The following is a 15,808-nucleotide window of genomic DNA, read 5'->3' on the forward strand; positions in this document are numbered from 1 at the left end:
TAGTATGAAGGGGCGGGGGAAAGGGGAGGTTGGCTTTGGGAGGAAAAGAGAGAGCCCAGACGAGACCGATTGTTGAAAACGAGGTGGAGAAACCCACAAACCGCACGCAGGTCGGGATTCGAACTCAGGATTTCCTCGACACGAGGCACAAATGTTACCGCTGCACTGCCATCCCATGTTTTGCCTGTTTGCCGACTTACGCCCATTTATTTGACAAGTTCTACATTACTCCATTGGGATTCCACACAGCAGCCAACATCACCACCGACAGCCAGACCAGTGCCCCAGGTAAGAGGACTCCACTAAACTATTGTTTTTATTTCACCAGGTAAGACCCCACTGAGCCGTGTAGCTCCTTTTCAGAAGCGACCTGGTCATCACAAATGATGTAGCCCAACGAAGTTGGCTTATCATCATCACGTGGCAATAGCAGCCAAATACTCTAAGCACACGTTTTAAAATGTGGAGAGACAAACGGAGGACCCGGAGAAAAATCCACGCGACAACGGAGAGAGCGAGACACACTCAAACTCCAAATATGCAGCAGCAGGCTAAAGGGTCGGGATCGAATCCATGACTTCCTGCATACCAGGCGAGGTAGTTAACATCTCCTAGCCACCGTGATGATGATGAGAGAGAGAGACACGCAAACTCCAAATATACAGCAGCAGGCGTCAGTGTCGGGATTGAACCCACGACCTCCTGCATACCAGGCGAGGTAGTTAACATCTCGCCACCACGGTGATATGCCATAGGGAAGCCTTCATTCAGCAGTGGTTGCACAAAGGGCTGTGTAATTAATATTATTTTAGAGCGACAATTTCGGTCTACTCCTCCACACCACCACACGCAGCGAGATGCGGCGCCCTTGTGAAACAAATGGCTCCAAGTATTACAGGAGAGCGGGAAAAAAATTGATTGGTCCATTGGGATCGGAGCCTTGGTGGTCGACACGTACAGAGGATTTGCACAAAGCCCTGTTAAACTCTCTCATTGCTCGGCAAGTCTTTAAAACCGCCCGAAGACCAAATCACACCTGGAAATGAACTGATCCCGTCAAGATCCCAGAAGCTAAGCGGCGTGGAGCCTGGGCAACGCTTGGATGGGCGATCGCCGTACGCAAGGGACAGGAGCAGTAGAGCGACACACCAATTGCTGTTCAACACTCCCCCCATCCACCCTCACGCGTTGACCAGCGTGGTGAAGTACGGTCGAAACAGTCCCAAGGAATTGGGCGTCCCTCGCTTGGCAGTAGATTCACGAAACGGGGCCGGATGCGCGACGTGGACGCGCGTGTGCGTGCGTGCGACACGGACGCACAATGCAGCCGCGCGTGCGTCCGTACGTGTAACTCGGACGCGCGTGTGTGCGCGTATGTGCCCACACGCGCGGCCACGAGTGGATGGTCCCGTACAATGGGGCAATGTTCATCGGGCACAGGGCACCCTCCTCCTTCCTCCAAGCGTCGCAGCGCCACGTTTATAAAACACTGCAACTTTGTTGCCGCTGTGTTGCGACACAGTTGCTCATTGTTGAGCCATCACGGCTCAACCAAGGCCCATTGTTGTTGGTGCAGCGCGAGACGTGGGGGGGTGGGTGGGGGTGCAGGCATCGCTTGGCAGGACTGTGGTGGGGCTACTTTGGTTGAGATTGCCGAGAGGATGCTGTGAAGTTCGCCCCGTTTGACTGTGGATAATTCAACGGGGCCCAGCAAACATGTGAGCAGCAATCCCCCTGATCTGACCGCACCCCCCAGACCGCCCCCGCCCCCCGAACCCACCACAACCACCGCCACCACAGCCATAGCTCGGCTTCGATATCAAGCGCAAACGATGCGCAGCGCTTTGCCGGATCGGCAAGGAACAGGGGAGACGCCGACGCCTCATGCGACTGCGACTACGGACTCCACAAGCGCGGGGCCTCATAGCTTGATGCTGCCCCCACATCCACACGTGGGTCGGCTGAGCGAGCGTGAGTGGGGAACGGTAGTGTAGTAGCGGTTAGTGCGCCGCGCTACGAACCCGGCGACTCAAGTTCGATTCCCGCTCACGGCCGCCAACACCGGTGACGATTATCGGAACCGTTCCTGGGCCTCCCCTAGGTCCACTCAACCTCAAATGAGTACCTGGTGCGGTGTGTAAACATTGCAACTGGGGAGACAAAGGCGGCCGGGCGAGGTGCTATCAGTGCTTCCCTTATTACAGACCAATTCAGACCTTATTGGTCACCCCGTGCCCTTGTAAATCTCAACGTTCATCCTACAAAGTCCGATCACAAGGGAAGGGAGAAACACAAAAAGACAAATTATGTCATCCTTGTTGCCCGTATTGAAACGGCTGTACGCTGTATGGACCTGAAAACTAAATTCCCCTGTACAAGAATACGGGGTAGACCGTATGGGTTGACACGGTATATGCTGGCTACCAATCCCCTTCGTGTGCAGTGCCGGCCTTCATAGGTGCTCGCTAAGAGCTCAATCTAGATTTGAAGTTTTCGTGACTGCAGGAATCCATACTCTTTGGTTCTTTCGGTAAAGTCACGTAGGTATAAAATAAAATAAATTAAATCACGACGTTTCTCTTACCTATATAACCTCTTACCACGGTATCTCTCCCCCACTTCAGCAAAACAATTATTGCTGTGGTTTTCCCACCTGATGATGATTGCTTGTGTTGCGCCCGAAACGTCGTGATTTAATTTATTTTATACCTACGTGACTTTACCGAAAGAACCAAAGAGTATCGCAAAGAGCTCTTGCGCCTACAGTCTGTTTAGGCTATACTGGGGATCTCTGTATTTGTACGAGTGAGTGGGAGTGGGCGAATGAGTGGGCGAGTGGGTGATTGAGTTGGTGGGTGATTGCGTGAGTGGGAGAGTAGGTGACTGGGACAAATGAGCGCGTGGGCGAGTGGTTGGGTGAGCGGGTGGGCGAGTGGTTGGGTGAGCGGTTGGGTGAGCGGTTGGGTGAGCGGTTAGGTGAGCGGTTGGGTGAGCGGTTTTGGTGAGCGGTTGGGGGAGCGGTTGGGTGAGCGGTTGGGCGAGCGGTTGGGCGAGCGGGTGGGCGAGTGAGCGAGTGGGGCCAAGCAGCAGTCCACCCAACTCTCAAACAAAGCGGCGAAATCCCTTAGGACCGAATCTCTTAAGAGTTGCTCTTGGTCTTCCACACGCGCAAAGATTCCCGGATGAGAGGAGTTCCCGCTAGGCTCCACAGTCACGACCCCGACCAGACTACTGGGACCCTCACGCACGCGGCCGCCGGGCCCCGCCGTTCTCCGGCGCTGCTTAAAGGTTCGGTTTACCGGCGTCAAATGGAGCATCCGCACGATTTCGTCGCTTCGCTGCTGAGACTGCCCCCCACACACACACGCGTGGGGCGAGTGAGCGAACGAACGTGCTACACACGAGTGAGTGGGTTAGTGTAGTCACGGTGAGCGCGACGCCCTGCGCTACGAACCCGGCGACCTGAGTTTGATTCCGGCTCACGGCCACCAATCTCGGTGACGTTTATCTGAACCGGTCCTGGGCCTCCTCTAGGTCGACTCGGCCTCAAACTAGTACCTGGTGCGGTGTGTAAACATCGCCACTGGGGAGACAAAGGCGGTCGGGCGTGGTGCTGGCCACCCACCCCCTCGTGTACCGTTCCGGCCTTCATAGGTCCTCGCTAACAGCACTTGCCCCTACAGTCTGTTAAGGATATACGGGAAATCTTTGTCTTTGTGTAGTTGAGTGTGTGCGAGGGTGTGTGAGTGAGTGTATGAGTGTGTGAGTGTGTGAGTGAGTGTGTGTGTGAATGAGTGTGTGAGTGAGTGTGTGAGTAAGTGTGTGAGTGTGTGTGAGTGTTTGTGTGAGTGTGTGAGTGTGTGTGTGAGTGTGTGTGTGAGTGTGTGAGTGAGTATGTGAGTAAGTGTGTGAGTGAGTGAGTGTGTGAGTGTGTGAGTGTGTGAGTGAGTATGTGAGTGAGTGTGTGAGTGAGTGTGTGTGTGTGAGAGTGTGTGTGTGAGTGAGTGTATGAGTGTGTGTGTGAGTGTGTAAATGAGTGTGTGTGTGAGTGAGTGTAAGTGAGTGTGTACGTTCTCCCCTGTTTCAGACTTCTCTGGCTTCCTCGCATAGCCAAGCCCACACGCAGTGGAACCGGCATTGGCCAAACATCCGAATGCTGAAACATTACCTGCAAATTACTCAATTACACAGCAGCAGCAGCTACCATCAGCTCCTGTTACGAAAACTTGGCAGAAAGTGTCTTGAGGTAAACAAGCATAAATATTAACAATCAATTATAGACAGACTATCGGCGTTTGATGCAGTTTCATGAAGGAAAACCAACTGCTTGGTTTATGAGGAGACATTACAATATTACAATCCCTCTGATTAGCACGTTTGGATACGTTCGGTGCGAAATGAAGTTAGACACAAAGGCAAAGATCCCCCTTATAGCCTTGCAGACTTTTTGGGGCAAGTGCTGTTGATGAAAACCTGTGAAGGCCGGCACGGTACACGAGGAGGGTTACCGCATCGCGCGGCGCTTTCAGATGCGCTTCTGCGGCCGTCTGGAACGCTCTTCCTTCCGATGTTAGGAAGCCACCGGAGCTATGCACTTTTAAATCTAGATTGTAAACTGGTTTTTGGTGTTAAGTTTGTTGTCCTTCCCCCCGCACCTTCGATTAGCACGGCTGGCTACGTATGGTGCAAAATAAGTTCAACATACATACAAGCATACAGTAAAACACAGAGAGATTGGCCATTGATAGAATGTTTACTCAAGAAACTCAAAGACCAGATTCTGTTTGACTTTTTTTCCTACACAGATTGAGAGACAAGACAGATCTACCCCAGATGGGATCTGTCCACAAAATCACGAACCGGGCGAGCCTTTGGTGATGCGGCATTTGGACAACGGGACCAAAGTCTTAGCTCAAGGGAGCGCCGCTCAATTCCGGCTGCCGCAGACGTTCCCGGACACGCTGAGCGAATTGTCAGGCGTTGTGCCGAACTGCGCGCTACGGCCCAAACGGGCCGGCCTCAATGTAGGCCTTTAGACGAGACCCAACACGCTCCATTGCTCGTACACTCCTCCGCAACGGTCGCTCGCGTGTGTGCGACTGCGTTTTATTTTGAACAGATAACGAAAATTCAAAGTGAACTTACCTTCAGTCCAAAGAGGCAATTGCACGAATGGTCCAACATCAGATCTCCGAGATCTGCGCCAAAGGCACCGCAGTTCATTTCCTGGCACTGGCAGAGATCCGAGCCAGCTAGTTTGAGGTCAGCGGACGCGCACACAAATTTCCGCACTCTCGTAGGAACGACGTAGAGGGCCAGCCGTCGTGTACGGAGGCGAGAGCGGGGGGCGACCGGAACGGGGTCGCTGCCCCGGAGTGGGGCACCGCTCGACGGCCGCGTGCTGCCACCCGTGAAACGACGGCGGTCATTGAATGGCGCCGGGTCGATCAGCGTTCACCGACAGCGGGGCCACGCGGCGGCGCGTCAGCCGGACGTTGCCAAGCAACCACGTAAAAAAAACAAGTAACGATTTAAATTTTGGCCCAAATATTATTGACGTTTTTTTGAGTAACCCACAGGCGTGGGAATTAACAGAAACAAACTAGAGTTTTCAAGTGGTGGGGGCTCGGCTAAGCCTGTAAAACGAGGCGATCATTTATGACATCGTCACCGCCGCCACCTCGATTCTACGAGACGCCCGGAGTGCCCTCCTAGCTGCGGCCCATCTGGGCCCCGCCGCGGATCTCTGAAGCGGCTATGCGGGGGAGCGAGGGCCATTGGGCCGCTGGCACGGTGAAGGGAGCCATTCACCATGGAGCCATCAACCCCCCGCACAAAGGACGCTCAGTGTCCACGCCGTGCCCCCCCGCCCCCCCCCCCCACTACCGCCATCGGCACCTCCGCCCCCCCTTTCCTCCGATGCCAAATAGTGGGGTCATTATCCACGCCACGTGCGCTGCGCGGTGGAGCGCACTTGCACTCAGAGGCGGCCGCCACCACCACTGCGCCGCCTTTAAAAAGTAATTTGGCGATGGATGTGTCGTCCGTGCAAACTTGTACGCAAAGCATTTGAGGAATGCCGCTGGTATTGCTGCCCGACTTTGCGCGTCTGCGGAGAGCGCCGACTCGTTAGGAGGGGCGCACGGCAGCGGAAAGTGGCGTGTGAGTGTTGACGGCGTCTGCGCTTCGAGACATGGCTCCCTATTGCGTGCTTCTGTCGCTCTTTTCGTCATCACCGTGCACCGTCGAATGAAGCTGCGCTCCGAGCGTTGTCGTTGACACCAACCAGAGAAGGAGCTCACCCAACGCGCCGTCAGATTGTGCCACGTGCCATTTGGCACGGTGTTCCATGTTTTACTCCACGCTTCCTTCAGCCACCGAAGTCAAATTCGGTTAAGTAGCACACTGCGAAGCCAGCAAGGCCGAGTTTGTTTGCCAGCCATCGGTGGTGAACATCCACAACGACTCAACGGCCCATTCACCAAAACGGAGGAGGAGGCATCGCCGCGGCGACGTGTCACCCCACAGCTCCCGACTCGTTCATCTGGCGCAGCCACGTCGATGTGAAACGACGGCGGATGTTGTTTTACAGCTTCACAGCAACGTCAGCCGTACGCAGAGGTGGTGCCGAGCGACCTCTGAACTCTAGCCACACGGTGAGGCTATGGTCAAGCAACCTCCCACCAAAAATGAACGCAAATACCATGAGGAGGCCTTCATCCAGCAGTAGATTTGTGAAGACCAAAACACATCAGACCACTTACCTGACATAGCACGTACAGTGCACGTGCAAACACGGGCAGTCAGGAAGTGAAACGAGGCCTCTGATTGGTCCCCCCTAATCTGAGAGAGACCACGTGGGGTGGAGGACGGAGAAGGGGAGGTAGAAAGGCCTGAAAGGGGATTGGCTCGAGGCAGATAATTGAAGGGATTGGAGGAGAGATACAAAACGCAAAGGGCAGGAAAACGAAGGCTGACTGAGAGGAGAACGGTTGAGAACCGTTGGACAAGGAGGACGGGGATTGGCTGAGGGAGACAGGTCAAGGGAACCTTCGAGAAAGGGGGCTCGAGGGATGTAAAAAGGGGAAGCACAAGGGCGAGGGGATGCTGGGAGAGAAGACGAAGCTGCTCCTGACGCAGGGACTCAGTGGCCGCTTAAGGAACAGCAAAGACGTGGCAATAAAGACCAGCCGCCTGGCGGTGGTGGTGCATGCGCTCGAAGACAGCGTCCGTTGTTGACAAATAAAGGCTCGCAATAACGCGAAGGTGGTGCGCGTTGGTCGCCATTAACAGATTCACAATGGCCTGAACAACATTATTACTGTGGACAACTATGAGGCACCAGTTGTCAACCGTACGAGTGTAAAAATTCCGGAATTGAATTCAAGCCAAAAATTCCTCGTGGTCAAATGATCATTGACAAAACTCTACCGTCACACTGAGCCAAGTACGGTGACTCATCAAACAAAAACGTCTACCCTGACACCTGGCCATCAAGGGGAACGGTCACAAGAAAAATGCTACTCGCTGTGCCAACCCGCAGGAGGGACAACGACCCGGCTACAGGTGGTGCCAAATCAACAATGCTGGAGAAAAACTCCGCGGCCGTAAACAGAAACGTGCATATAACAGGTGACGTTTCAGGCAATGGCCTTTCTTCACTGCGCATACATGATGAACGTGCTGATATGCTGCCAAATGTAGCATATCAAAATACCATCTGGTTAAAAAGTGCAAGGCTTCACACGTTTTGCTGTCGTCTGAGTACAGAACACTGTCAATATAGACATACGCCGATTTGATCTCCAGGCGCGGCAGTTGCAACAACGGTACGAGTTTGTTAAAAAGGGGGCACCAGGAGATGTTAATTACCTCGCCTGGTATACAAGAGGTGGCGAGTTCGATCCCGACCCTGACTCGTGCTCTATATTTGGAGTTTGCGGGTCTCTCTTCCCGTAGCCACGTGGATTTTTCTCCGGGTCCTCCAGTTTTTTCCCTCCACATCTAGAATCAACGTCGTGCGTTTGGAGTATTTGGCTGCTCTCAATTCCCCTGTAAAGATAAGCCACTTCGTTGGCTAGGTTGCTTCTCTAAAAGAGCTGTATAGCTCAGCGGGTCTTGCCTGGTAATATAATAAAATAAAAAATTGCGACAGTAAAACCAAAAAGTTGAAATCCCTCCTTCCAACCTCCCCCGCCTCCCCGCCACCTTTAATCCGCCCCTGCAGCGCGGGTGTCTACGCCGCCGCGAGCACATCGGCACGGCCGCGTGTTGTGGGGTAAAGCGTGGGTCGCTCCCACTGCTCCCTAGACGTACGGTCGGCGTGCACGAGTCGGCCAAAGCATCGCCCACGAGCGGAACTCCGTGGGGCTCCCCCCTTCGTGAGCGACCCTTGCGGCGGAGTGCGAACGAGCGGCCGCAGGGCCGCGCCGCCTTTGACATTTTTCGTTACGCCGAGCGCGGTGTTAACTTATTTTTCAGAAACGAGCTGGCCACAACGAAGTGGCTCATCGTCGCCACGTGGGAATTTACAGCGGTGGCCAAGTACTCGAAACACGTGACGTCGATTCTAAATGGGGACGACCCGGGGGAAAGTCCACGCGACCACGGGGAGAACACGCAAAGTTCAAATATACAGCAGGCATGGTCAGGGTCGGGATCGATCCCACGACCTCCTGTACACCAGGCCAGGTAGTTAACATCTCCTAGCCAACGGAATGATGATAAGAGAGAGAGAGACGCAGACTCCAAATATACAGCAGGCATCGTCAGGGTCGGAGTCGAACCCATGACCTCCTGTACACCAGGCCAGGTAGTTAACATCTCCTAGCTACCGTGATGGTGATGACAGAGAGAGGCATGCAGACTCCAAATATACAGCAGCAGGCATCGTCAGGGTCGGAGTCGAACCCATGACCCCTGTTTACCAGGCAAGGTAGTTAACATCTCCTAGCCACCGTGATGGTGATGACAGAGAGAGACATGCAGACTCCAAATATACAGCAGCAGGCATCGTCAGGGTCGGAGTCGAACCCATGATCCTGTTTACCAGGCAAGATTGTTAAAATCTAGCTACTGTGATGATGATGAGAGACAGAGAGGGACGCAAACTCCAAATATACAGCAGGCATATATAGTGACAGTGATGACGATGATGATAGCATACACAAATGTGATGACAATGACTGTCATGATGACGATGACCGTTTATATTAATGTGATGACAGCGACGACGATGACGACAACAACATCGATGAAGGTGCGCCAAGCAAGGGAATGCGAGCAAGACTCACGGCTCTCCGTGCAGACGGCGGCGGCTTCTGCTTGACGCGGAGGATGTTCTGCCCCTGCTCGACGGCAACCTTGAGAGGGGAAAGGGGGAGAGCCGGAGGATGACACGCGATGGGCCCGCGATGAGAAACGACGTCCACGTGGCCTCCGCTCGTCAACTGTGCGGGAGCGCTCGCAATACCGGCACGGTCGTGCGGTTGAATGCACGGCGATCCGGGGTGGTGCAGGTTGGACGATGGGACGGCCCAACGTCAATTAAGGTCTTCGTACTAAGGTGCCCCCCCCACCCCCGTATCGCTGGTTCAGTAGAAACATTGGGAATCTCCTAACCGTGGCCTTTCAAGTCCTTGGCCGCCTGCCCGTGAGCTACGTGAAGCGCACAACCACCAACACGTTTGGCGGGCTTTCCTCTCGATTAAGCAACCTTCGTTTGGCAATTACCCAAATGTGTTTCTTCGAAGACCCTCAGGAGGACATCATCCTCAAATCCATCTTCACGAGCCTGAACAGAAGAAGATTGGTTTAGCGAATCACGAGGTGCCCGGTTGTTCCCCTTTGCCTCCGCTTCGTTGGGCCACGCCGTTACATTGGGGGGTGGGGGGGAGATGGGGGGAGTGGGGTGAAGATGTTGAATAGCTTCAGCTGATAACGTGCCCCCACCCCCACCGCCGCACAGATCTCGCTCGCTCTCGAAGAGACAGAACCACTCGGAGGATCGAGCAAGGAAGAACCACGGACAAGCTCGAAGACAGCAGCTATGCGGCAGATCCGGTGCAAACAGTTTCCCAAGCTCTGTGGTCCTCTACATGTCAAGACGTTATCGGCGAATTAACGAGGGCTTACACGTGGAAGGAAACCGGAGCTCCCGGAAAAAACCCACGCGTGCGATGGGGCAACGATCTATCCCATACAGACGGAACTGGTGAGGTCCACAGTTTTGCAACATTTGTGCGATCCACCAGCCCAAGCTACTTCCTCCAAAGCCACGTGCAGCGTAGCCACCACCACCGCTGCCGCCACCACCGCCAGGTGGCTGGTCTTCATTGCCGCGTCTATGCTGTTCCTTAAGCGGCCACCGAGTCCCTGAGTCAGGAGCAGCTTCGGCGGGAGCAGGAGTCCCGAAAACGAGCGACAAAATCCACGTTTTCTCTCTTTGTATACGGACCATCGCGAGTGTGGTTAATCCACAGCCCGTACTCGCTGACAGTCACACGCACACGCACAATGTAAGCTGTAGCGATTACGCGTTACTATGTGCGCTGCGTTATGCCAGACATGCCATACTGTCCCTATTTTTATTTTACAAGGTAAGGCCCCAATGAGCTGTGCAGATCTTTTTGAGAAGCGACCTGGCCACAAATGGCAGCTCAACAAAGTGGCTTATCATCATCGCATGGAAATATATCGCAGCCAAATACTTGAAATGCGCGTCGATTCTAAATGGGAAGGTACGAGACGGAGGGCCTGGAGGAAAAATCCACTCAAACTCCAAATATACAGTTTAACACATAGGCTTTCGCGACCAATATCATCCATAATAGCTGTTTTCTGTCGCCTAATGAAGATAGTTGTAATTATTGGTGAAATGTCGCACTCTGATTGTAAATGTTGTGGCTTGGCTCTCCAACACACCGGTGTGCTGTACTAGTGACGAATTGGCCAAGTTCTGTTTACGTGACAACCCTTACTAGTTGGCTGTGTCGGGTGGTGGCGGGTTTTAACGACACATTTATACATTTACGCGATCCAAATATACAGCAGGCATCGTCAGGGTCGGGATCGAACCCACGCACTCCTGTATACCAGGCGAGGTAGTTAACCCCAAGAAGCTGGTCTACACCAGTCTGGTCCAATATATTTGTGGATGTTTTGGGAGTCATTCCATAGGATGAAGGATCCTTTTGGATCTCTCGCATAGCAGTGGAGATCTTTATGTTGGAGAACGGCCCACGGAAGCGGATATCACAGGGCTACCACGAAAATCCCTTCTTCTACAAGTAACCTTTAGAATCATGCGTTTAGAGCAGGGGTCCTCAAACTTTTTAAACAGGGGGCCAGTTCACTGTCCCTCAGACCGTTGGAGGGCCGGACTATAGTTAAAAAAAACTATGAACAAATTCCTATGCACACTGTATATATCTTATTTTGAAGTGAAGAAACAAAACGGGAACAAATACAATATTTAAAATGAAGAACAAGTAAAGTTAAATCAACAAACTTGCCAGTATTTCAATGGGAACTATGGGCCTGCTTTTGGCTAATGAGATGGTCAATGTCCGGTTCCATATTTGTCACTGCTAATCGTAACAAGTGATGCAAGTGTGCATCCGTTAGTCTATATCTGGTTGGAGATTTCAAATGTTTCATTCTGTTAAAAGTCTGTTCACAGACATAAGTGCTGCCAAAGATGGTTGCCATTTTGAGTGCATAGTTCCTGAGATGAAGATATGTCTCAGAGGGGAGAGATGCATAGAAATTATGAAGGCTGCTTGACTTGAATGCGTCTTTCAGAGAGTCACAATTCTGCAGTTCAGCCAGTTCCATTTGGTAAATTGTATCCACATTTTCAATGTCAATAGAAAATGGGTTACGGAAAAGCTGTATGTCCTGTTCATGGAGATGAAGCTCTTTAAATCTAAATTGGAACTCCTTTTGCAATTTTTCCAGTGAATCCACACATGTTTTGTTTGGGAATGCAACCAATGATTTTTCCGCTAACAGATTTTGAGTTGTAGGGAGATGGCAGAAGTTTTCCTCCTTCACTTGTTTGATGAGGAGGCCTAATTTTACTTCAAATGCTTTGACATGTGATTGCATATCACAGTTGAGCTTCCCCTTTCCTTGAAGTTGCACATTGAAACTGTTGAGTAGCTCTGTTACATCTGTCAGAAAGGCAAGGTGCCATTTCCATTCTGCATCATTGAGCTCTGGTACTTCTTTGTTTTTTGAAAGCAGAAAAGCTGTAATCTGTGGAAGTAAGTCATAGAAACGTTTCAAAACTCTCCCTCGACTCAGCCAACGGACTTCTGTGTGGTGCAGAACATCTTCATAGTCAACATTTAGCTCAGACAGAAATTCCTAAAATTGTCTGTGGTTTAGTGCATGAGCTCTAATGAAGTTAACACAAGATACCACAATTTTCATAACAGTCCCACTTCAGTGATTTACTACACAGCGCTTGTTGGTGGATGAGGCAGTGTATGGCTATTGGATGAGAATGGTTATGTTTGTCCATCTCTTGGTTAATGCGAGCAATTACTCCTTTCTTAGACCCCACCATGCTAGGAGCACCATCAGTTGTCACACTGGCTAGTTTAGCCCAGTTCAGCTCCAAACCATTCACAGTTTGGCAAACCTTTTCATATATATCCTCTCCTGTAGTTGTTCCTTTGATGCTTTGCAGTGCAGCAAGCTCTTCTGTGACTTCGAAATAGTCATTCGTCCCACGAATAAAAATTAGAAGGTGTTGCAGAATCACGAACATCATTGCTTTCGTCGAGTGCCAAGGAAAAATAGGAAAGTTTTTTTGTGGAGTTTTGCAAATGCTGATGCAAATTGTCTCCCATTTCTTCAATCCTCCGTGTAATTGTAGGTCCTGAAAGACTCACTGTACTAAATAAATCGGCCTTCTCTGGACACATCTCTTTGGCAACAGAAAGAAGGCATTCTTTAACAAATTCTCCCTCCACGAATGGTCTGCCAGTGCACACTATTAGCTTGGCAACTTGAAAACTTGCTCGCAGTGATAAAATATTTATCTGCTTCTGCTTCACAAAAGTATTTTGCTGAGTTGTTAATGTATTTTTCAGTTTTAATATTTTATCTTTCCTCACTTCTCCGACCAAACAATCATATTTATCTTTATGTTGAGTTTCATAGTGTCGACGTAAATTGTATTCTTTGAACACAGACACTATATTCTGGCATATCAGACACACAGCTCTTTCCTTGTACTGCATGAAAAAGTAATCATAAGTCCACTGTTCTTTGAATATCCTACACCCCGAGTCAATGTTTCTCTTTCTTGACATCATTGTTTCCTAGGGACTCAAAATTGCTATTAGTAAAATACCAATATATATATACAGCGCTACAAAAACAATATACCAGCAATAACTTTGCCCACACAGAGACATACAGACTGCACTGCCCATCAATGCAGTCTGATTGGGGGAACTCCACTTTTACCCCAGGCTCACACTGGTGCGGGTGCCATTAAAAAGTTAATTACACCTGCAGTTTTGTTCACAGATCGCAGTGCGATCTGCGAACTCGCATAGGAATCTGATCGCATGGGGGAGAAGACCCATGCGATCCGATTCCACTGCAGGAAAAAAGAAGGCACATGTGCCTTTTTTCTTCCGAATCTAATGCAAGTTCAGCCATACAAGCATATGGCTGAACTCGCACTGCTCAGAGATCGCAACAGTATGAACCGGGGTTTACACAACATACAACATATAACCTCATACAACTGAATAGCAATCAGAAAATAAATGCACTTACTGTCATTTAAATTGGGTTTCCTACTCCTCGGCTGTCTGTCACTGACCAGCACGGGAAAACAGCAGGCAGCCCCTCCAGAGATCAGAGATCACTCTGATATTACCCCTCAGCGGTGCGTGTGCTGGGGATCTACATCCCCAGCACACAGGAATATCACTGGGAGTGGAGCCGAGGGGCAAGTGATGGAGCTGAGGGAGGGAGAGCCAGTCAAGCGCAGCCAGGGGAGGGCTAGCAGCCTTAGGCCTGGGGGGCAAGTCCAGTCAATTGGCCCATTGAACCATTCACCAGCGCAGCTCAATCAGTGCCCACCGCCGCAGCTCAATCAGTGCCCACCGCCGCAGCTCAATCAGTGCTCACCAGCGCAGCCAAATCAGTGCTCGCCACCGCAGCCCAATCAGTGCCCACCACCGCAGCCCAATGAGTGCTCACCAGCGCAGCCCAATTATTGCTCACCAGCGCAGCCCAATTAGTGCTCACAAGCGCAGCCCAATTAGTGACCATGGGCCGGATAAATGTCCTCGGCGGGCCGCATGTGGCCCGCGGGCCGTAGTTTGAGGACCCCTGGTTTAGAGTATTTGGTTGCGATAAATTCCCGCACGATAAGCCACTTAAATGAGCTATCGTTTGTAACTGCCAGGTCGCAGCTGAAAGAGAGCTACATCGTGGCTCAGTAGGGCCTTTCGTGACTGCAGGGTTCATATAGTCACGTAGAAGGGAAATAATAAAATATTTCCCTTCTATGTGACTTTACCGAAAGAACCAAGAATATAAATGGTTTAGTTCAGACACAGTTGAGGACAGCACTTCCCACTCACTCTGCCGCACAGGAGCAATGTTGGTCGCATGGCGGTCAGAACCACGCGTTCATTTTCGGAGCGGGAATTTAGCCAAATTGAGTGCAGAACCAATAAAAAAAATTGTCATGATTATCTTGGTGTGGTCATTGGTGACTGTCGGGGCTGGGACCCATCAACTTGAGAACCCGGTTCAATCACAAGCAACGGCTGCAACCTGGACTGCAACCTGGACTGCAACCCAGCATCCCAGCGGTGCCGGTTCAGCGTCTCTGACTACTGAGCCACCCGGCAGTGGCGGGGGCAGTGGCGGGGCGAGTGGTGGATGTAGTGGTGGGGGGAGTGGTGGGGGGAGTGGTGGGGGGAGTGGCGGGTGTGGTGGTGGGGGGAGTGGTGGGTATAGTGGTGGGGGGAGTGGTGGGTGTGGTGGTGGGGGCAATGGTGAGTGTAGTGGTGGGGGGAGTGGTGGGTGTGGAAGTGAGGAGAGTGGTGGGTGTGGTGGTGGGGGGAGTGGTGGGCGTGGTGGTGGGGGGAGTGGTGGGTGTAGTGGTGGGTGTAGTGGTGGAGGGAGTGGTGGGTATAGTGGTGGGGGGAGTGGTGGGTGTGGTGGTGGGGGCAGTGGTGGGTATAGTGGTGGGGGGAGTGGTGGGTTTGGTGGTGGGGGGAGTGGTGGGTGTAGCGACTAGGAGAGTGGTGGGTGTAGTGGTGGGGGGAGTGGTGGGTGTAGTGGCGGGGGGAGCATACACACCGGCATCTTGCGTCTCTTCAGGACGGGTGTCCCGCTGGGCGTGCACGGTGCGCTCAGAGCCTCCTCGATGTCCAGGTCCAGCTGGTCGAGCTTCTTCATGAGCAGCACCATGGAGTCTTGCCTGGAGAACGACCGCTCAGCTCCCTCCACCTTCTGCAGGCAGGGACAATGGCAAGACAACAGCCGCCGTTAGCTACCGATCGGCGCCGAGTTCGCCGCGGTGCCCGTGCTGGGCTAGGTGCACATTTGAGGCCGGACCAAGCAGCTCGCCGCGGGAGAGGCCTTGAAGTTTACAAAGCCCGCGCGGGACATTGGCGAGTGGTACTATGAAGGCAGGCACGGCGCACGAGGGCGTTACGCCACTGGCACCGGGACCGATTCGGACATCCGCCGTTGATGTCAGCCGTGGTCGGGAATGGAACTTTGATCGCCGGGTATTCGTCATGCAGTGGGCTAACTACCGCACCAC

The 15,808-nt window shown here is 52.2% G+C and overlaps 1 protein-coding gene across 1 annotated transcript in view; it reads right to left on the reverse strand.

Annotated features, from left to right (window-relative positions):
• The window catches only part of LOC144736306 (stAR-related lipid transfer protein 13-like), a gene marked incomplete at its 5' end in the record, with an annotated part of 150,757 nt that overhangs the window by 118,600 nt on the left and 16,349 nt on the right, over positions 1-15,808 (reverse strand). The window contains 2 exon segments of the mRNA XM_078618953.1: positions 9,294-9,362; positions 15,340-15,492. Of these exon segments, the coding sequence (XP_078475079.1) occupies positions 9,294-9,362; positions 15,340-15,492 (222 nt within the window).

The sequence above is a fragment of the Lampetra planeri genome, chromosome 60, assembly GCF_965212315.1.
Source record: "Lampetra planeri chromosome 60, kcLamPlan1.2.h2, whole genome shotgun sequence".
NCBI classification, from domain to species: Eukaryota; Metazoa; Chordata; class Hyperoartia; order Petromyzontiformes; family Petromyzontidae; genus Lampetra; species Lampetra planeri.